At 38.6% G+C, this 22,240-nt stretch overlaps 2 protein-coding genes across 3 annotated transcripts; both read right to left on the bottom strand.

Moving 5' to 3' along the window:
* Positions 1 to 285: 285 nt before the first annotated feature.
* Positions 286 to 11,105, bottom strand: rx1 (retinal homeobox gene 1). The gene is made up of 4 exons (XM_086090178.1): positions 10,893 to 11,105; positions 9,401 to 9,731; positions 3,925 to 4,169; positions 286 to 2,403 (listed from the first exon to the last, which is right to left on the bottom strand). The coding sequence occupies exons 2-4, from the start codon at positions 9,702 to 9,704 to the stop codon at positions 1,951 to 1,953; spliced, it is 1,002 nt and encodes a 333-aa protein (XP_085946304.1). The 5' UTR covers positions 9,705 to 9,731; positions 10,893 to 11,105; the 3' UTR covers positions 286 to 1,950.
* On the bottom strand, positions 9,708 to 22,210 carry matk (megakaryocyte-associated tyrosine kinase). 2 transcript variants are annotated; one of them, XR_015096559.1, is made up of 15 exons: positions 22,098 to 22,210; positions 21,970 to 22,014; positions 21,083 to 21,196; positions 20,866 to 20,981; positions 20,351 to 20,570; positions 19,921 to 20,014; positions 19,787 to 19,852; positions 19,520 to 19,619; positions 19,290 to 19,374; positions 18,657 to 18,730; positions 18,375 to 18,576; positions 17,499 to 17,585; positions 16,390 to 16,618; positions 10,893 to 11,005; positions 9,708 to 9,731 (listed from the first exon to the last, which is right to left on the bottom strand). XR_015096559.1 is itself a non-coding variant. In XM_086090174.1 (13 exons), the coding sequence occupies exons 2-13, from the start codon at positions 21,976 to 21,978 to the stop codon at positions 16,403 to 16,405; spliced, it is 1,383 nt and encodes a 460-aa protein (XP_085946300.1). In that variant the 5' UTR covers positions 21,979 to 22,014; positions 22,098 to 22,210; the 3' UTR covers positions 15,166 to 16,402. The 2 variants fall into 2 exon arrangements, 1 of the variants encoding a protein (XP_085946300.1); XM_086090174.1 differs by lacking the exons at positions 9,708 to 9,731; positions 10,893 to 11,005 and having other exon boundaries at positions 15,166 to 16,618.
* Between the last annotated feature and the right edge of the window lie 30 nt (positions 22,211 to 22,240).

The raw sequence follows: 22,240 nt of genomic DNA, 5'->3' as shown, positions 1-22,240 counted from the left end.
AAATGGTTACAAGGGCCTATTTAGTGCTGCCTGAGACACCCCCGCCCCCCACCCACCCCCGCACCCGTCCCTCAACTGCAAACAAAGAGAATGCACTTGGATCAATTGTGATGAACAAAGGCTGAACTATGTAGGGTGACGCATCACACGGTGCTGCCCCGCACGTACGCGCAGCCACCCAACACTGAGCTGCCAACAGCCTTTCTGCTCCAACAGCCACTCAAGCACAAGAAATTAAGAAAAACTGTTGTCTCCCCCCCCCCCCCCCCTTCTTCATTTTTTTAAAACTTGCTACATTCCGTTCCTCCCTCGTTAAAGCATGACAGCACACCCACAAAGCAACTGTGCATGATTATTTTTTGGTATATTCCTCATTTAGAAGGTGCCATCTTACCTCGGATTACTGCCCTTTGAGCGATTATTGACTTTACAGTCAAATTTGGGGGATTTTTTTTTTGTATTGCTATCTGTGAGCTGTAGGCACAAATGCACCTACACTGTTTGGAGTAGGGACCACACGAGTGATCTATTCTGCCGCTCAATTTAATGATTGAAGTAACTTGTACTTTTTCCAAGACCATAACGTACAGGTGTGTTCATCAACTCTAAAAGTTAAGGGTTGGGCGGGAAAAAAATTGGAGCGACAAAGCTACAAAGGAGTATCAGCGCAAACTGAAAATAATTAAAAAGTCTTAATGATATTAGATAAAAGTACTTTAAAAAAAATCATGTTCTAGTATTATGAGAAAGGATCAAGTTGGATCATTCATGGGGAGAAAACAAATTTTTTTTTTAAACAGATAAAGTTGTAATTTTAGGGAAAAAATGCTATTGTTAAAAACATTTTATTTTTTAATAGAAAGTCATAAATTCATTAGGAAAAAAGTTTGTTATTTTATGAAAATTAAGCTTTTAAATTGAGAATAAAAGTACTATTTATCAAGTAAAGTAAGATTTTTTTAGAGGAAAGAAATCATTTAAAAAAAAAGTAAGGGGGAAGTCAAAATCCTGCAAGGATTTTTATTTATTTATTTTAATCCCAAGAAAATCACGAGAATAAAGTTATTTTAGAACTATAAATCCATAATGTTTTTTTTAAAGTCCTAACTTTATGAGGAAAGAAAGTAGGGATGGATGACCAATACCGACACCAGCCGTTATTTCAAGGTATCGGTGCTCGCGACAGAAGCCGATACTAGTATTTGCTGCTCTCTTGTAGCGGATTTACGATCAGGAACTAGAAATTTGAAAATTTCCACGATTCATTTCATGCAAGGAAAAATATGAAAAAATGCTATATTGGGATATAAAAGTCTTTCTTTAAAATGACGTCATTGTTTTTAAGGGGAAATTATATGTATCAAAAGTACTAGTGGTATCGGTACTTGTTATTAGTATCGGTGACTACCCAAGAGTTGAGCACTGGGATCAAAGTGGTATTGAACAGCCATTAAAAAAAAAGTATATTTTTGGAGAATAGACTTGCATGCAATCGTCATTTCATGAAAACAAATTTGTGATGCAAGAGAGAAAGAAGTTCAGATCCAAATTCTTCTACAGAACTTCTCCTCAGTGAGCCCCAATACTCCTTTGTACTTTATACTCTGATTAGCTCATTAACAAATTGGCAACTTGATTGAATTTGTAAAAATAATAATAATAATTTTAGGGAAAAGGAAAGAAAGGGGGGTAAACAGCAGAAAGTACATTATACAGTAGCCGGATTCGATTGACTTATGAAGATGGAGTCATGGTAATGGAAAATATTGCCGCACATTCAAAAAGGGCAGTTGAAAAACATCAGTCATCCACTGTATGTCCTTCAGATCTATATAAAAAAAAAGACAAATAATATAAACGTAAAAAGAAAGTCCCTAAATCCTCAGTTTTGAATCATTTTCCTTTGCATTATGGGTAATGTCAGCACTCCAAGGAACCACTCAGTGTTAGTCACATGGGCAGCCAGGTTTTATCCATGGACTGGATGTGTTCCTTGGCTTTCATCCTCAGTGCAGCGATACTCGAGCTGCGATGTTCCATGTCCTCCAGCGGGAACTTGTCGGGGTACGGCGCCGGACACTGGTAAGGCGGCGGCGCCATACTCTGCATTCCCTGCCCCATGGACGGATGAGGGCTGGAGTTGAGGAAGCCGTGGCCGGGGTAGTTGGGCTGGAGGCCTTGGGCCGGGCCCATGAAGCCCGGGATGCTGTGGACCGGCGTGGCGCTGGACAAGGGGGAGGTCAGCCACGGGTCCAAGGGGAGGGAGTTGCTCATGGGTCCCATGGTGGTGTGGACCGACGCCGGTCGGTTGAAGGACAGCATCGGCGAGTCGTGGAGCTTCATGGTGCTGGCGTCCATTTTCTCCTGACGCCTCCATTTAGCTCTTCGGTTCTGAAACCACACCTGGAGAGTGAAGACGTTGTATTAATTTATTAATTTTGTAGTACACATGGATGTTAAAGGGATACTCATTTAGCAATTTAGTTTGTCCAGAAGGAATTTGATAATTTTTCCTGTAGAATTAATACCTTTAAAAACATATTTTCCCACTTGCTGTCGACTGAAGATGACATCACCTGTGCTGAGGAAGTAAATAATGACCAATCATGGGTCAGTTTGCTGACCAAACTCAGAAAACAGGTGAGCCATGATTGGTTGTTACCTACTTCCTCCGCACAGGTGATGTCATCTTTAGTCGAGAGCAAGTGGAAAATTCGTTTTTAAAGGTATTCATTGTATACAAAAAAATAATGTAGTTATCAAATTAATTCTGGACAAACTGCTAACTTTTTACTGCTGAAAATAGCTAAATGAGTCAAGTACCAGTATCCTTTTAAAAAAAAAAAATCCGTCCAATCAGATTTCAGCCTTTATGTGTAGCTCCATCAACATTTATTTGTCAATCCGTTCAAACTCATACAACTGAATAAGGCTGATTATCGATTCTAATTTCCTCAATCGATTCAATTTTGATTCACATGAGTTCAGTTCGATTCGATTTAGATTTTCTTCGATTCACTTCAATCTGGTATTGATTAATTTTGGAACATCAATTCTTCCTACATAGCAAGAACATGATAAAAAAAACTCCACAAACATTAAATTCCAATTAAAATTTTGTAGAGGCAGTAACTGGTTAAATGATTTAGTTTATTCATGAGCAGAACGTGTTATAATCACTTAAGTGTTACACAAAACATTAACATCAGCAAGGATGAGATGAAAATATTTGTATAATTCTAATTCAATAAATGCAAATATAAATGAAAAAGATTCCGAATTGTCTTAAAGTGCAATAATTCAAGTATTTTATAAATATATATAAAATACTTTTAAATTCATGTGAACAGTAAATTTCAAGAAAACAGTAAGATACAACAACAAAATTGGCCTTAAAATTGTATTTTCTTAAGAATTTATGGGAAAAAGAGATACTAAATTCATGCTTTTATGAATCGATATCAGACTTGAAAAGAAAATCAATTTGATATTGATTATTTGATTTTTTGAAAATTTGAACCCAGCTCTAGAACGGAACAATTAAAGAGCGAATCTATATATGATCAGCCAAAATCTCGGTCCGACGTTATCAGCCACGTTACGCCGACTTCAGATATGACTTCTCGATGTGATAGGATCACAGCGGCTGGAGAGACTGGAAACTCTTAAGGGTTAATATGTCTGGTATAATCGGCATGTGGCATCCCTAACTCAGTGTTCGGATACCGGGTTCGATTTCGACAATACAGGCATGTATGGCTTGGGTGTTGAGCTGGAAATGTTTCAATAGACTTCACACACGTATATGACACCGAATCTAATCACTAGACTATTTTGACAAGTACTTTTCAGGACTTAGAAAATGACATCATGACAGCGAACTTTTTTTTCGGGGTTTGGTCATGTGGCCAATTGAGGACCTACCTGAACTCGGACTTCGGGGAGGTTGACCTTCATGGCCAGCTCCTCGCGGCTGTACACGTCAGGATAGTGAGACTTTTCAAAGGCACGCTCCAGCTCGTGCAGCTGGTAGGTGGTGAAGGTGGTACGGTTGCGTCGGTGCTTCTTCTTGGGCTGTTCGTCCTTGCACGGCTCGGGCGACTTGCCCTCGTCGCTCTCCACGCTCTTCCTCAGTTCCTCCTCGCACTTGTTGGTAAACAGGTCGGCATCTGAACAAACACACAAGGATAGTGATTTTAATCCTATTCGATTTTTGTCACATTCTTTGACGGCTTTATTTCGTTCCGTGACCGTGCTCCATTCTCAAATCATCAATGAATGGAAAGCCCCCCACCCGCCCACCCCCCCCCCCCAAAAAAATTTCAAATAGAAAAAAATGCTACTGTGAGGTTCAGTATTTTATAAAAACATTGTCACATTTCTGTTCAAATACATGTTCATTAAAAAAATATATTACCACAATATCAATGCTAGTTTCCTAAGCCTTTCAACGGCATGTCCCATTATGTGCTAGCGTTAAGCCAGTCATGAGGCAAAGTTATGTGGTTATGTTAAATACACACACCATATATATACATATACATATACATATATATATATATAACTTAATTCAACCTCTTAACTTTTAAAAGTTCAATGTTTCCGTACTTTCTGTACAACTTGTCTACCGAGGAGCTGAAAGGCAAAATTGACAACAGGTGTTTGATATCACCAAGTGTAATTAGTAGCTCGCAATAGAAATGCAGAGGCAATGGAAGAAGCGCAGAGTGGCAAAGAGGCGGAATTCCTGGGAATTGTATCACATCAGTGCAGTTGCATATTCATCCAAACTACGACCCCCAATAACAAACATTAATACAATGACACTTCTCTCAGTGTCACTCGAAACTAAGCGATATTCTTTGCGGCTCCTAACGCAGGCGCAAATCCAGAAATTGACTTCATCACAGAAAAAAATACTCTTTTGATTGATCACAAAAAAAAGTTAAAATGGAAGGTGTGCATCTATAAATATTCATCGAATGAAGGGTATTATTGACAATAAATGGAGGTCTTTTGTGTATTTACGACACAGCTTACGCATTGGCTCTTCTTAGACTGTGCAGGTTTACACACCTCGTAGAACTGAAGAATGTAACGCGTTCATTCCGGACAAGCAGCCATGAGTTGGACGCATGCATCATTAAGCTACTGTAGATGAGTGAAGCCGTCAATCCTCTCAACCTCAATGAGGCTCGTAAACACTGCTAATCGGATTTGTTAAACTTGTTTCCACCCTTTATCTGCTCCTAAAGTAAAACTGACGAAATGAAACGCTGCGGCCTGGATAGCAACTAATGTACATACATGGTTATGAAACAGAATTATCTTACATTAGAAAATACATTCAGCGAGACATAAAGGTCTCAATGAAGCTATTAAGGAGTTGCAAACTCTTATATAACCTCTTTGGCTTTAAATCTAGTTTCCTTTTGGAGTAAAAACTTACTGTAAAGTACAACCTGGTTTACTTTTATTACGTGAACGTTGTTTACTACATTTCCTCAAACAGTTGCCATCCGTTTACGGCCCAATTCAGTGGATGTTTCATATGACTTAAGACATAAATGCTTCTCTTGAATAAGTGACTCAACAAACTCATTTGCTAGCCAAAACAGGAGCACTTTCACTTGACATATTCTGGAATCTGGCAGTAACATTGTTGGAAAATATTCCCCAAAAATGCACCTCGGCCATCTGCAGTTGATGGGGCCGCCATTTTTGAAAATCTCGGATTTGAATGTCACTCTAGGTCTTGACCCCCATGCCAGAATGAAGATGGTATCGTCTCATTTGCCCTTTTCACTTCTTCCGGTGACTCTGATAAGCCAAGGAAGAATCCATAAAAGTTTGGTTATGATCTGAGTAAAGATGCAGATACAGTAAGAACAAATCTTTAGTTACTATGGCAATTACGAAACCAACATTTTATATCATTCTCCATGAACTGAAATTTCACAAAGATGGCAGACACTTGTCTCGTTGCTACTTATAATGTAAAATATAATATGTATGTGCCTTGGCAGAAAACCTGCCGTGTAACAGAGGTAGTTCACAAGAAGTCATAAATGAACTGCCGATTGCGTTCACTTCATAGCCTGTATGACATCATTGTTTAGAAAAGCAAACGAGTGGGCCATGTAGCAGCCGGCTTGTTTTCGGTGAATGAGACGCGCATAAAGGAGGGGTCGTGGTGCTCTTTCAAGTGGCGAGCTGGAGCGCGGGCGGCGACAATGCTGGATGCGGAGCTTGCTTTATCGAGCTCTCATTAAGCAGCCATGACAAAGGCCGGGCTGGGACAAAGGCCCGAGGTCGGGTGTGGTTCAGCGACCAGCTCTTGTGCCTGTCAGCCCATCACAGCCGCTAGTCTGAAGGCTGCCCACTGTTTAGCAGCCAGCGCACACGGGAGGGGAAGTGGGGAGTTTTGGGACAGGCGGGGGGGTGAATGACACCCAATTTGGGAAAAGTTGCTCATCCAAGGGGAAGTGGCCTGACTTCACTGGACAGTTACATACTGTACAAAGGAGTGATGTCATAGCTGTGGATGGACAGTCGTGGCAAATGGTCTCATGGAGTAGTTTTGAGGTGTTTTGAATTTACTCCGTCGCAGGATACATTTTGGGTCACCATGTTACGTAAAACTAAACCGTTTTCACAAAAATGCTATATCCTCATGAGACGTTATTTTATTTGTAAATTTTTGTATGTGCTATTAAATGGAGTTGCAATGAAATAGCTTGTTGTGTGTAGCAGTTCACTACCACTATGTAATGCACATTACTGCCACCTGCAGGTCTGGAGTGAAACATTATAACGGGATAGTTGTATACAATTGAGAGATGTCACCTTGTGGATGGGCATTCTCCTGTATTTTTTTTTTTAATGTATGCGTACCTTTTAAGTTATGTATTTATTTATTTAATTAATTATTTAATTTTACATTTTTGTATCCTCATGAGACAAGATTTTGTTTTTTGGTTGATTTTTAAAAGTAGATATATTTTTGACGGATGTTTGTTGGTGGTTTAGTTTATTCCGCAAGTTGGATTACAAAGAAAAAAACGACATAATTACTCATTAATTTTTAGCGGCACCCTGTCTGGATAGAGGTCAAAGTCAACTTTATTGTTAATTTTTTTACATGTACTAGACATAGAAAGCAATCGAAATTTCGTTCCTCGCAAACCCAGGTGTCGCCAAGACAAAAAAAAAAAGAAAAAAATGAATATGAAAATAAAAAAATAGATACGTGGATCAAGGAATTAATTATGTTACAGTCTGCTTGCATTGGGGCTAAGTGGGGGCGTGAACCAGCAGATTAAGATCATGCAGTAGTTGAGTGAAAATAATGCAAATTACTGCCACCCACTGGACTGGAGTGGAACAATACCATCAGGACGATGGATATTAATTTCAAGGTTTTTCGGCCTTGGTGGAGGTCTGTACTCGACTGATTTTAACTAGTTATTATATCTAAAATACCAAAAAAAAAAGAGTCACATTCACCAGTGTTGTTATTGTGCCTTTTACAGAAACAACTTTCTTCAGCCTTCTGATTGGCTAGAATGACCTTACAGTTAGTTACATTTTATACGCCTCCTTTTCCTCTAGAAATCAAACCCCTGATTGAGGAAAAACATTTTTAAAAACACTCATGTATTTGTGGATAAGATTGAATTAGAATCTCGATCATTCTTCACATGCATGTATACCAGCCAAATTCATGGAAATTAATATTTGTCATGTCTGTGCCACCAAGTCATCAACCTCCTGTCAAACCTGAAAAAAGCTTCAGATTACGGTAAACATGGACATAACATAACGGCGACAACAAAACCAAGGCCCGTGCATTCTAATCTGCACACAAGAGAAGATTAGGGGGGAATTCCACAAGGAGATGGGATTGGGCTTTGGGGTCATAAACCCCCAGCGCCATCTTGTTCTGTGATTTATCTCCCAATCTCAGCCCACACAGCTCATTTCATGCAACACTTTGGACATCGTGGCGAAACATGTTGATGATTTGAAATCGGCTAACGTGTCAACACTGGTGACATAAATTGAAGATTTAAAAAAAATTATAATTTTTTTTACATTTAATCAGTGAGTTTAAATCTTCCCTAGGTTTAAAAAAAAAGAAAAGAAAAAACGTTCAGTTAGATAAGATTCTCAACAAGCAGCAGTTGGGCAAATAGAGCATAATTCTTCAAAAAGGAGGCTTCAAGATTATTACCAGTCCGAGTTTAAGTTTATTGTCAAACTAAATATAAAACAAATGTTGTGTATTGTGTATTTAATACAACCACATATCTTAGATTTCAGTCTGCTAGCTTAATGCTAATGCTAAATAGCTTCTATGTTGTTGTTTTTTTGTGGCACCATATCAATTTAAGCAACGGGTTGAACACAAACGGTGCAGCAACATAATAGAGATAGTCCAATGTTTTTTCAGGGCCAATACCGATACCGATTATTATCAGTCAAGGTGGCCGATAACTGATATTTGGAGCTATGATTCACTTTTACTAAAAGGGAAAATATTTGCATCAAAATAAAACAATATATACAAACTTCTACTCTTTGTCAAAATATTTAAGCATGTTTATTTAACAACGTTTCCGATTTACAAAATAATTAAAGTTTACAAGTTCAGGGAGCTCCAACGGTCACCAGTCATCTCTTATAAAGTGAACTGAAAATTTAAATAAATACTTCCTTGAAGTTAGTAGTTTGATCTTTTACTGGACGTCAGATTTTTTTTTTTTTTTGAAAGGCCTATGCTAATATTCGTAAAAATGCTGAATATAAGCACTGTCATATAGTCTTTATCCTCTGCGAAGAAGAACTATTAGTGAAGCACTAGAAAGTTCCAGGAGTTGCGGGAACACCAGAAAAATCTGCACAAAATTGGCAAAAAAAAAAAGGTTTAATTCTATTTACATTACTTTAAGTTGTTATAAAGTACAATATGACATCTCATTAAAATACACATTACAACATTTTTTGGTGGGAAGACTGGAACCGATTAGTGCAATTTCCCTTAATTTCAGTGGGAAAAGATGATTTGAGTGTTTTGAGTTATGAGCATGTTCATGGAACAAACTAAACTATTTTTAAAAAAAATTATCAGTATCATTACATATTTCATGGCGATACGGTAAAACGATCAGTTAATTTTTCTAGTATTATATTAAGTTTGAATGAGTCTGATGATTGGCTGGTAGAAATCACATGTTTTTTAATGCCTTATGGTGAGGTCCATTTCAACTCATGTTCCCAAATATGGTTCCTCAACCTGTTATGTGCCACATCCACATTTGGACTTTGAAACTAAGGACTGACTGAGTTCCTATCTCAGTAAGTGTCCTGTACGTTCCACACCGTGTGAAGATCCACTCACCTTGAAACTGGTGCTGCTGCTCCGAGCTATCATCTTGAAGGGTTCCAAGGTGGCCACTGTAGGACGGGTGGGACTCGTGCTGCTTCCCGGAATCCGCCAAGCCCTCGACGCCCACCTTCAGAGGCCCCGGGACCCCGGCGGGGCCGAGCAGGGATTCCTGGTCTTTACTGAATCCCAGAATGACGTCGATGCTGTGGACGTGGCCCCCGACGGTGATGCCGCCGCCTTTGGCCAGGTCGTGGAAGTTGCTGGGCGAGAGACAGCTGTCGTCCACCATGCTCATGGTATCCAGTGATAAATGCATCCGAGCGTGTGGGCCCCTCAGCGGCTCCTGCGGTCAGAGGGGAGGAGGCCTAATTGAGCGGCGCCGCACAAATAGGAGGTCATAGATCACCTCGTTACCTTGGAGGAAGCCCGACGTGCGTCTAAACCCGCTTAGCTGGGCACTGTGGCGGGGGGTCCTAAAGTCTATCCCCTCCACTTTCAAAGTTTGGACGCAAACCCTCACTGTTGACTTTTTGTTTATAAATTGGATCTACACCAGTCAGAACTCTATCCAACTCCACAAAACCTGATATAGTGAATGCCCCATGAAACTATCAAGCTGTATATTTACAGAATGTTATTAATATATATATATTTTTTAAATAATTTTATTCATTTTTAAGAATGTTATCTATATGTTAGTATATATAAATAAATGTCTTTTTTTCAGGTGTTGCCTTCAAAGAGACTGAAATCATAGCGTTCCTTCTGCAATTTATCAATTTAAACTATATTTAAACTTTTATTCTACATACTATGCTGTACAAATTTGAATAGTATTAATTCCAAAGATTTTTATACATTGATAAACTCAGTATTTATTTTGCTTTACATACTTAATGTAACTTTTTAAGATTGGATTTACAAATTCTTTACACCATTTTGTGTATTATTGAATATAAGCTATCTATATAAAAGTGTTAGCCTTTCTTTTTATTTTACACATTTCACTCATTTTAAAGTTTTTTTTAAACATTTTTTTATATATGTGAACAAAAATTTATATATCAAATACATTTGTGTCTTTTTTGCTTTTACTTGATATGAGAATTATTTACTGTATGTACTTTTATACAAATTCTAATATACTTTTATACATCTAATAAACTTCATCCTAGTCTTCTGTTTGCTTGACATACTTAAATATTGATTTTTTTTTTATTCTTCAATTGTAATCTTCAAACACATTTGAATATGACTATTTTTGTCATTTGAAAAAAATAAAAATAATTATGCCTCCGGGTGGTCTGCTTGTACAGTACACACATACATAGGAATAATATATTGCTATTGTAAAATCACACGCCAGTTTCTCAAGTACAGTATACTCAATTAATACTCAATCCAATGCCATTTACTTCTCTTATGTATGCTCAGTAGAACTTAAGAAGCCTTCATGATGTCACATGAGAGAAAAAAAAGTAGCAGTCCAAAAGAAGCCCATTACCTGCTGTTACAAGTAAACGTGTTGCTCAGTTACTGACGCTCGTCTCCTCCACATTCACTCCTCCGGGATCCACTGTGCGCTCTCACTCTGCAGCCTGAGTTCACCTTGCATCCCTTTGAAGCAAAAAATAATATATATATATATATATATAACATGCAAAACAGCGTAGCCAGACGCTCAAACTCGAAAGTTTTGGCAGTGGAGTTCAGCCAGCGTGCATTGCAGTGAGGAGAGTGAGCGAGAGGCGGGAGGAGACGAGAGGGAGAGGTGGACAAGGATGGTGGGAGGTGAAACAAGGGGATTACCAGGAGGGTTTATTAATTGGAATCCTTCCCCTTTAAGAGTGATTGGCAGCTGTTTTCTGCTCAACTAATTGTATTAAATGTCAATTTCATTCACGGCCTCGGGAGGAGGCCTCGCCTAATGAAGCCCCGGCTCAAGACTTTCTTTGGAGAAATTATTTGTCTTTGAGACAAAAGATGCGCTGAAAGTTTTCACTTGGCACCACCGGACGCCATTGTGTTAAACGGCGAGGGGAAAAGAAACTTTGACATTCGGACACTTGAGTCTCAACGCATTGTAAGTGATTTGCTGGGACACGAGCATGACCACTATACAAACGTGGTACTGCAAAACACAAATAACACAAATTTCCTCACTTATGTCGATATAAGTACTTTACTTTTTTCTAACACTGCAATGACTGTTACAAATTTCATTGTGGGAATGCTGGAATGTTATTGTGATTTTTATTCTCCTCGTTCTTTTTTGCCGAGAAACAACTCCCACATAATACTTGACTACAATTTAACGTTAAATATCAACTTTACCTCATTCATTAGTTCCACTTCTCCATCTAAATGAATAGAGGGTACTTTTAAATAACACTTTTCCATATAAATTTCAACTTGCTTCAAAAATTCACGCCTCCCGGGTTCAAGTGTTCGTTTTATTCATTACTACAATACTACTTTCAGCATTCCCACGCAATTTCTGCAGAAATTGCACTTAGTCTAGTTCACAATGGGATCCAAATGTATTAAATGTTTAAAAATATACATAAGAGATAGCATCACTGTTGAATTGCGTCAATTGTGTTTCCTCTCGTTCCGAGGTTCCCAATTTGGGCAGGATAGTAGCTCAGGGCAGCTTCGCCATATTTAGTTTGAACCCCGGAGAAGAGCCGGTAATCTTAAAGTAGCCGACCTGAGAGCTTTTCAAGTTTCAATCTGGAGGACTGTATTTTCTATGTAAGCTGTTCAGTGACGTACAGTATTAAACAGAAAGACGTGCCGAGCTCCTCTTGAATGGTGGCAGTCCGGCGTGTAAACGATGTACAGTACCTGGGTGGGCTTGTGATATGAATATTTGATTTGGTTAAGTCTATATGATGCCTGGAGTGCTTTTGGTTGTCTTGTTTTGCCTCATCTGGGCAGGTTTCATCAAGTTCATGCAATAAGGCTCGATTAGGACTGCACCAGCATGAGTTGGTGTTGAAATACTGCAGTTGGGTTTTGCAATGTATTTATTATAAACATAAGACATGATTAATTTTTTTTTTACTTTATTTGAGGTTGATCAAGGCCTTTTAAATGGCGGCGTGTGTGCTGACTCCCATTTAACATGAGCTTGAATGTGATTGGTTAATTACACAACCCAGTTATAAGAGAATGTGCATTTTGTATTCAATGAAGAGATTGTTGAAGGCGTCGAGCCAAAACCTTCCCACGCCCAAATTTGGTCAATTTTGTTTTCGCAAATCTATACTATTGGTTTGTCCCCACATGGGGTCTGTTATTTTTACAAATGAACGACCAATCGTAAGTGTTGAAAATGGCTTCATTCCCTTTGACAGTGCAACAAAATCATCTTGTTTAATTAAGGTCACGGGTGAGCTGAAGTCGCAGGCGACTTTCACCAAAAATATGGACAACCATTCACAGTCACGTCGTCACTAAGGGAGAACTGAACCCGCACTGCCAGCATGGAAGTCAGGTAAGCAAAGTGCTATCATATTTATTCATATATTATTTGGGTTGTTTTGATAAAACTGAAAGTAAATGCATTATACATTTCCACGGGTTCCATTGATGACAATATGAAAGCTAGACAGCTTGATTATGTGTGTGTGTGTGTGTGTGTGTGCATGCGCTTTGTAGACAAGTACAAAAGTGGCTGCTTTAGCCAAGGGGAGGACACAGAGTTGAAGAAGCTGATGCCAGCTTAGTGTCCTAGAAATCAGCCATGACTCTAAAGACACTAAAGAGATTTCCTGTGACCTCAAACAAATCTAAAGATAAAGTTAAAGAGAGAACATTTACGAGCGATTGGCTCTTGTGTTTACTCGGATGGACAAATGGTACACTAAAAACTGTGGCTGGTGCCAAGTGAGAAAGATAGTGATTGTCTTTATTGTGTTACGCCAACAAGTGAGTTAAATGCATCCTCCTGTGTATGATGTACTTTCCATTAACCTCATTAGAGATTAGTTTGCTACGCTAAAGAGCTAAAATTAGGTCATGCTAGCTTCATTAGCCGGTGTATGGCCTTCTGCATGGTATGTTAGCAATAAGCTAGCAAATGTTCAAAAGACAACCTCATGTCGTTTGGCTGAATACAGGTGTATGGTATTTAAAAAAAAAAAATTATGTTAAGTTTTACAGTAAACTTCAGGCAAAATAATGAATCTGTCCGGTCCTGCAGGTTTCATTAGCTGGTCTATGGCTTTCTGCATAGTGTGTTAGCAATAAGCTAGCAAACGTTCAAACGAAAAACTCATGTGGTTTGGTTAAATACAGGTGTATGGTATTTTTTATTTTATTTTATGTTAAGTTTTACGTAAACTTCAGGCAGAAGAATGAATCGGTCCGGTCCTGCTAGTTTTATTAGCTGGTCTATGGCCTTCTGCATAGTGTGCTAGCAATAAGCTAGCAAATGTTTAAAAGACAAATGTATGTGATTTGGTTAAAGACCGGTGGATGGTATATATATTTTTTTAATTTTACAGTAAACTTCAGGCAGAAGAATAGTTCACCATCTGCTAAACTGCTGGTCGTTTTGAAGTTCCCTGCCGCCACCCAGACAAAAAAGACAGGAAAAAAAAAGTCCATCAATACCTCATATCTCACAAAACCCGTCCGCCTGGTTACCACTATCTCCCCTTAAATTTGACATTTCCTCAACAAAAAGTATTCGGTATGATAGCTAAAATATTATGTTCCCATTCACTCGTACGGAAGGAAGCATAATGTTTGCAAGTTAAACTTCAACTCCCTCAGTCGCAACAAGATTGCGGCGATTATCCCGTTCCAATTTTGCTCTTACAAATCTTTGTCCTTCTACTGTTCCACTGTTTGCCCGTTATCCTGTGTATAAATTGGCTAAGGGGCCAGCAGTGTAGTTTTCAAGCTGCTTGGTTTTATCAAATGACAACCTAAGTCGCCCTGATCCTATTAAAGGTAAAAGCAGCTAACGTGTAAATGCGCAGTGTCAGCTTACCCCCGACTGGAGCACAGACAGGCTGTGGGGGGATGGCAGATGAAGGAAGAGGAGGGAAGAGTGAGGTAGCGAAGGTGATGGTCATGTGATTCACTAGTGCTTTTAACATGGACTACTAACCAACAAAAAACAGCAGAGACTTGCCGCATAAATGCACATTTGAATCAGGCCTTCTTAACCTTTTGACCTTGGTGGCCATTCAATTATTTATTGTATTTAATAATTTTTATGCATTTATTATTTCATTACATTATTTTTTTTGGTATATAAAAGGTGTTAGCCATCCAGACTCCCCATTGTGATACTTGAATGATTTGCAAAGGTTTTACCAAGCACTTTTGAATAGAAATTGAGAAACTCCCCAATAAATTCAGCGGCACAGAGCGCGACCTAATTACTAAAGGCGTTGTAGGCTAAACATACAGTTCTTAGCGGGATTGCGGTTAGTTGACAGGTAATCTATGCAACTGCTCCACTCTAATGATCTAAATGACTCCATGACAGCAAGTTGAAAGCAGTCGTCGGAGAATAACAAATAAGTGCTCATGTGGATTTGAAAAAAAATGTGAAATTTAATAAATAGTATGTTTCATAATAAATGATAACTGGGGATGTCAGGCGATTAAAACAATGTAATCGTATTTTTTATGTATTTAATTTACATTTATTTTATTTATACTTTTTTAATTAATCGCATGATTTCAATAATTAACTCACAATTAATCACAAATGTTATATCTGTTCTAAATGTACAATAAAATGTACACTAAAATATTTTTTTCAAGTTTTTAATACTCTTGTTCACATAATAGAGGGAAAAAATTACACTAATAGAAATATGGCTGCATCTTTTAGTCATTGATAGTCATTTCATAATAATTCGTCAAATTAAATTAAAATTAAAAAGATGTACTGTACTGTTAAAAACCGAGCGTAATATTGATTTGTGTCTGTCATTTTTCTGCCACGAGATGGCATAATTGCATTTGTAAGACATTGGTGACAGCTCAGTGCATTTTTCTTTTCATATTAAAGAGCTATCTAATCTTTATCATGAAGTAAGTTGTGAAATTCTGCACATTTTTTAAGTTGTAAAATACAACCTGACCCCAGTCTCCACAAATATATGCAATATTATTACATTTATTACTGCTACATTTTGGCGTGGACATCTCTGCTGCGTTGTACAGGCTTTCCAAGTAATTAATCTCACATTTAAAAAAATGTATGGCGTTAAAGGAACTCTAAATTAACGCACACATTTTGACACCCCTGATCAAAATCGACTTGAAAGCTAGAAAGTGAATTCAATTAAGATAAGCGATGAAAATTCAGCATAAAAGACGAATGAAAAGGTTCCATTGCTGTCTTTCTCTTGATGGTCATTAGACAGCTTGTTGCCTGTCAGAGTCGAACAGAAAGCCCACCTTAGAAGGTATTAGATGCACCATTAACATATGGCCAATGGGATAAAAGCACCATTATGTCCTGTGACACAAAAACACACACCAGTACACAGCCAGCAAAAGTAAATCCTTCACGTAACCCCATCAAATCTTCTATTATCATCATCTTTTTTTTTTTTTTTAACATTTGGTTTTATAGTAAATCCTTGTGTGGAAAATTGCAGCTCATCCCATTATGGGCCTTGAGGAAGAAAAAACAAAAATCACGGAGCAGATTGTAGCAATGCTCCAGGACGCTTGTTCATTGGGTGATGAGGATCAAGCCTCAATTTGGGTTTGCGTCTCGCGGGACAGAGACAAATACCGAGCTTACACTGACTTCAATCTCTTCAACGTGCTCATCCAATGTGACAACAATCCAGCAAAAGGGACTTCAAGTTAAATTGCTTGTGGGCCGGCAGCAAAATAACATTTCATTACATGGGAGGGGGGCGACATATGCATTTAAGTCCCACAGATATTGTAGTAGGTTATCAAGACTGATAACACAGATTCAGTTTATTTACAATTTAAACACAGAGTGGGATATCCACCTCCACGTCCAGATCAGCGCCCGACTCCATCTTGACGTTTTGCCTCATAACCAGGGCTGCGTTTAGCCGTCTCCTGTTCAAGTTTCTCCCTCGCTTTGTGGAAGGCGGGCCTTCTGCGAGGCTCCTTGGCCCAGCAAATGGTCATGAGGGCGTAAACGGCGGGGGGGCAGTCCCCTGGTGCTTCCATTCGATAGCCACCTTCCACCCGCTCCGTCACTTCCTTCAAAGACTGCGGCATCCATGACACACAGAGAGGAATGATACTTCAGGCACAATGATAATTAAATTAAAGTCACTTAAATATACAGTACAGTATTTGTGTTCTACACTGTAAACCCAAACATTCAAAATGATCAAAAAGATTATGCAATACTCAAGAAAGTTTTATAAAAACTACTACTAACTTACCTTTTGGTGAAGTTGGTGTAACTTAGTAGGCTTTTATGAGTAATTTGTATTTTGTACTAATAATTGGATTAAATTTAACTATACTATAAAATCTAAATGAATTTAATTGCAACTTAATAAAATTCTAGTTTGTGATCAAAATCTTGTTTCTATTGTTTCAAAAAAGGTCATATTTACAAATGAAATTAATGTTATATAAAACATACTAAAAATAAAACTTATTATATGTAATGTATTATTTTATGCTTTGTTTTATGTATGATTTATAATGAATTTGCTTCCTTACCTGGTTAAATAAAGTTGAAAGAAATTAATAATAATTTATGTCAGATTATGAAAATAGCAACCGATTACCTCACTTTTTTAAATTATTATTATTTCTGCTAACTTATTTGGGTTAACAGTGTACTGTTAATTTCCTTCCGGGACCTTTGCCTAGTATTTACATTCATTACACTACATCAGCGTTTTTCCCCCTAGTATTTTTGTTTAAAAAAAATAGACTAGTGACTAGTCCAGGGTGTACCCTCGCCTCTCGCCTAAAGTCAGCTAGAATAAGCAGCAGCTCACCAGAAACCCAGATGAGGAAGGAATGACATACAGAACAGTATTGTGCTTAGAAATTATGTCAGTAATCGTCCATTCACAGCTAATACATGTGAAAATGGACATATTGCATTTATTACATTGAGGCTTCATACCATCTTTGGGTATGGTTGTCGACCATAGGAGAAGATTTCCCAGAGAAGAACACCATAACTCCAAACATCGGACTTTGTGGAGTATTTCTGCATAATGGGGAAAATATAGGAAACATAAAAATGTATTAAATGCTGCATATAAAAAAACTAAAACAATACCCGATCTATAGATTCACTATAATAAATGACATCATTAGTTAACTCTCGATTAATCACAATTTTAATATGTTCTAAATGTACAATAAAAAAATTCTAGCTTTTCATACTCTTGTTAACTAAAGTGGGGAAATAATGTTAAACTAATAGAAATTGTTCAAATTAATTTTTGACGTTTATAGCCGTCAATGGCAGTGAATGAATAAAAAAAAATTAATAAAAGATTATTAAAAATTCGGGGTGTCAGGCGAAGTTTTTAATCGTAATTAATCCCATGACTTCATTAGTTAACTCGCGATTAATCACAAATTTCATATCTGTTTTAAATGTACAATTAAAAAAATCTAGGTTTTCTCTTGTTAACAAAAGTGGAATAAATGTTTAACTAATAGAAATAGTTCAAAGGAATTTTTGTAGTTTATAGCAGTCAATGGCAGTGAATGAGTTAAATTGAATTTGTGCATTTCAGGTACCTAATTCATGTAATAGGGGCCGTTTAAATAAACCCTCAAATATGGAGACAGGGTGTATTAAAAAAAATACTGTATATACATTTATTTGCTAAATTACAAAGAGACTATGGACGCCACCGTATTGCATGATTGCCCATGTAAGGTCAAATTAATAGAAACACCTCTCAGACCGAAGCTTTCATGCAACCCTTGTATCGAATCTATTTACTAGTATGACGATGTGTTTATATATCACGTCAACGGCAACCTGTTTCGTCAGCGCTTCAGGGGCACTCCAGCGGACAGGCAGTTTGGCACGTTGGTTATCCGACACCCTCGAGGCCGCCCTTGTCAGCCCAAAGTCGCCGACCTTGGCCACGTCTTCGTCAGAGACCAGGATGTTGCGAGCCGCCAGGTCTCTGTGGACCAGCTTCTTGGATTCCAGGTACTGCATCCCCTCACACACGTCGCTATGCATACACAAGTGTTTCTGATTAGCATGTCATGGAAAGACTTTTAAAAGCCGAGACACACACAATCCAAAACTTACAGTGCAAAGCGAAGAAGCTGCACGGCGCTAACAAGTGAACGTCCTCTTGTCCTGAGGAAGTTTGCCAGATTTCCCTGGCAACACAATTACAAATCCACTCAAGTCAGATAATTATATCTAGTATGGATGTGTAGGCGGTTTTCAGTTAGCGTTATGACAATTATTGATCGCAACTAGAATGATCAACCCCTTTCACACTGGAGAAATTGCGTGGGAATGCTGAAAGCTGAATGCTAATAGCTGAATGCTAAGATTGAGAGATACATTATGAAATTATGACCTCCTGGTTACTGGACAATGCGGTATCAGACACCTGGTAATGATGATAAGTTATATGTATGGGGGCGGGCGTGGAAAATGATACTTCAATGTCTGTCCCATTGAAAATGAATGGGGAAAAGTTGATATTTAACATTCAATTGTGAGGATGCTGTAAGAAATGTGGAATCAGACTATATATGCCCCGTGAATTTTTGAAGCAAGTTGAAATTTGAACAGTGTAAATCGAAAGTATTATATGGGAGTTGTTATGCGGCAAAAACGTTTGGAGAATTAAAATGCTTCAGCATTCCCACAACTATATGAGATTTTACAAGTGCTGCTTTTGTACATGCTGGTATGTGACGTACGTACCTTGGTCATGAGCTCTGTGACAATGAGAAGCCCTTTGTGCAGGATGACACCTAGCAAGCACACCAAGTTTTTATGTCGTAGCTTCCTGGAAGGAGCCAATCAAACAAAGCCAAGTTAAAACAATCAAAGTTCCATGTGCTTACGGAACTGCTGTGAATTCAGTATGACCAAATTGAATTGGGAATGTTTGACTGAAACAAAAAAAATGGACTTCGCTAGAGTAGACTCACGTCATCACTGTGGTCTCCTGCAGGAAGGCCTGAGCTGTGACATCACACTTAATGGTCTTTACCGCCACCCTCTGGCCCAAATATTTGCCTTCGAACACAGCTGGAGGACACGGTCGTAATAGGTAGTAAGATTTACTCAGCAAACTCATAGTAATTAGAAACTAGCTGGATTAGCACTTAAAAGTGGGGAAAAAAATCAATCAGTGTAAAGACATTATAAATGCCTTTATCGTCATTTGATGTTGAGGAAATGTCGAAAAAGCTCACCACCAAACTCCCCCTCCCCGATGATGTGTCCCAGTTTCAGTGCGCTGATGTCCAACAGCCATCCGGCTACAAAGTGGAGACGCTTATAAGATCAGTGGTTACTTGAAAAAGGCACATTTCTCACTCACTGCCACCTTTCGTCAGCTCCATCTCAGCCGACTTAGCTCCGTGTTTTGGTTTTGGCTTCAGTAGAGTTTGAGCAAGGGCGCCCTTGTTTTGAGAGTAGAACTGCAGAGAGGGGAAACAAATTGTCAAACGGTGACATCAACACATGAAAATCACGTTGTATTATTCCTCTTTTGGTTCCGCTGTTTTGTGTTCCTTATTTAGAGGTTATAAATAAGTCACATTGCCAAATATGGTAAAACAATAATGCTGGGTCATGTTGTTGTTCTTACTGCGTGATTGTGAGCTGCAAATAACCTCAATATAATGGTTTTCTTTGTGTAGTGTAATGCAAAAAAAAAAAAAAAACTGCAGAAAATAGAGCAGAGTAAAAATGTTCATTTCTGTTCGGAGATTAAAAAAAAAAAGCATTAGTACAAACTAATTAAAAACAACTACCTCTATCATATTAATGAGGTTGTAGAAGTACTGCTTGTTGTCAATGGTCAGTTTGTTGTCCTGATCCATCACTCGGTAGTGGATGACTTGACCGCAGACGCTGACGCACAGCACGTAGTCGCCACGGTGCCGGATAGACTCTCGCACCAGGAACAGGCCGTCCTGGGCCGGCTGCAGCTTGCGGACCGCCTCTCGGCCCGAGATCTTCCCGTGGAACCATCTGATGGATGACAGGCGGACAGCACGTTCGTTTCCAAGCCTGAAGGTTTTGTGGGTATTTGGAACAGAACATCTTGAGTGACAATCAAGTCATTACTTGACTTAAGCAAGTCATGTGACTTGAGTCCCTCGCCTATTTTTAGTTTACCTGGAAAAAAGCCACTACATTTTAATTCAACCTCTCTCTCAATCTACTCCGAGGTCTGATTCCAACTGTAAAAGGTCAGGTATGGCTTCAACTTAACAATACAGGAAGTTATGATGTGAGACCACAGTGTCAGTCAAAACTCCCGTACGGCATGAGGCTGAGGCTTGGATCCACACGCAGAGCTTCTCTTTCCCGCACATCGGCGCCATTTATGATCCCCTCGTCTCCGGTGGAGTTGTGCTTGGCTTTGTAGCATCTCTTACTCTAGAAGAAAATATCATACTACCACATAAGGCTCATCAATGGATTCTAGGCTGACAGCTTGAGAAGTTCAATAAAGCGCTTTTTTTTCTTTCTTTTTTTACCGTGGTCATGGCAACAATAGTGAGTATGTCTCCTTTGTGGTACAACAGCTCTCCAGGTTTGGGCTTCCTGTGGTCTCCCTTGGCAACACATTGCGTACCGGTGGTCCAGCTCATCTGCAAAGTATCAATTAAGTATCAAGTATCAAGTATTAATGGGAGCGCTGTTCATGTTGTACATGATTTGGCCACTTAGGGGCAGTGTAGTTTCGCGCGTTCTGATAGACTTAAGTTGTAGCCACATTAGAGAGTAGAAGGAAAAGTCACAAACAAGTTATTCCAATAAAAGTAGTTTTTTTGCAGCGTAGGAAGAGCATATGCCGGTGAGTAATGTTAACATGCTTCTCTGTATACATTCCTGAAGCCTTTTGTATGGATAGCCGCGAGTAGTAATTAGCATTAGCGAGTCAGACTTTGCACATATATGGATTGAAATCATTGTCAAACAAATCATTTTGAATAAAAAAATCTGAATTGAATCGCAAGACAGTCAATGATTCCCACTCCTAGTTTGTACCACAGATTTGCATGTGATATTACCATAAGCACATTTACAAAAATGTAAACAGATTCAGTTTCACAAATTTTAACAAATATGTTTCCTTGAGAAATATAAACATGATATAAAAGTCACATAGCAATATTGTTAGAAGAGTAGATGGACAACTGATTTTTTTTTCAGTGCATAGAAATAGAAACCTTAATGGGGAGTGGGACTGCTTGCACTAGCACAGTTCGGTAGTCACACTAAATATGCAACTACAAGAACTACAAATAATAACTTTTCACTTTTTCACATCTATTGACAATTATGCAGCTTTGGATGTTAACCATGATGCTCTTAAATTGGACATTTTGTCCATAGTAATCAAATAAAAAGCGGTACCTACCTTTGCCATGAGCAGGTCAGAAGGTTTGGGAATTCTGTCGAACGCCTGGGGGGGAAAAAAGAGAAAGAAAATTACCAGTAAGAGGCGGAAAGCTTTCTTAGGATCTTGTGTCCTAAGTGTTTTATTACCTGATGCGGATAGACAGCTTGTTCAGGAATAAAATGTTTAGCAGCATGTCATCACATTCTGTGTTGGGATTCGTAGGAGGAGAGACTGGCCAAAGACAAAGACTCTTTGTCACAGCCCTTCCTCAATATTTATCTCCTGACAT

The sequence above is a fragment of the Leptonotus elevatus genome, chromosome 11, assembly GCF_054856555.1.
Source record: "Leptonotus elevatus isolate MCC_2025b chromosome 11, RoL_Lele_1.0, whole genome shotgun sequence".
Lineage (NCBI taxonomy): Eukaryota > Metazoa > Chordata > Actinopteri > Syngnathiformes > Syngnathidae > Leptonotus > Leptonotus elevatus.
This window is presented reverse-complemented; position numbering and strand designations above follow the sequence as displayed.

Excerpts from the sequence above, each read along its gene's own strand:
- matk (XM_086090174.1), bottom strand. Across the intron at positions 20,571-20,865 it reads CCAAGCCTCAGCCTCATGCC|ATGGTTCCACGGGAAGATCT; the intron begins GTACGGGAGTTT and ends GTCATCCATCAG. Across the intron at positions 16,619-17,498 it reads GACAACCATACCCAAAGATG|TCTTTGAAGGAAGTGACGGA; the intron begins GTATGAAGCCTC and ends TGGATGCCGCAG.
- rx1 (XM_086090178.1), bottom strand. The coding sequence starts at position 9,704 with ATGCATTTATCACTGGATACCATGAGCATGGTGGACGACAGCTGTCTC. Across the intron at positions 4,170-9,400 it reads GCAGCAGCACCAGTTTCAAG|ATGCCGACCTGTTTACCAAC; the intron begins GTGAGTGGATCT and ends GTGTTTGTTCAG. Across the intron at positions 2,404-3,924 it reads TCCCCGAAGTCCGAGTTCAG|GTGTGGTTTCAGAACCGAAG; the intron begins GTAGGTCCTCAA and ends TTCACTCTCCAG.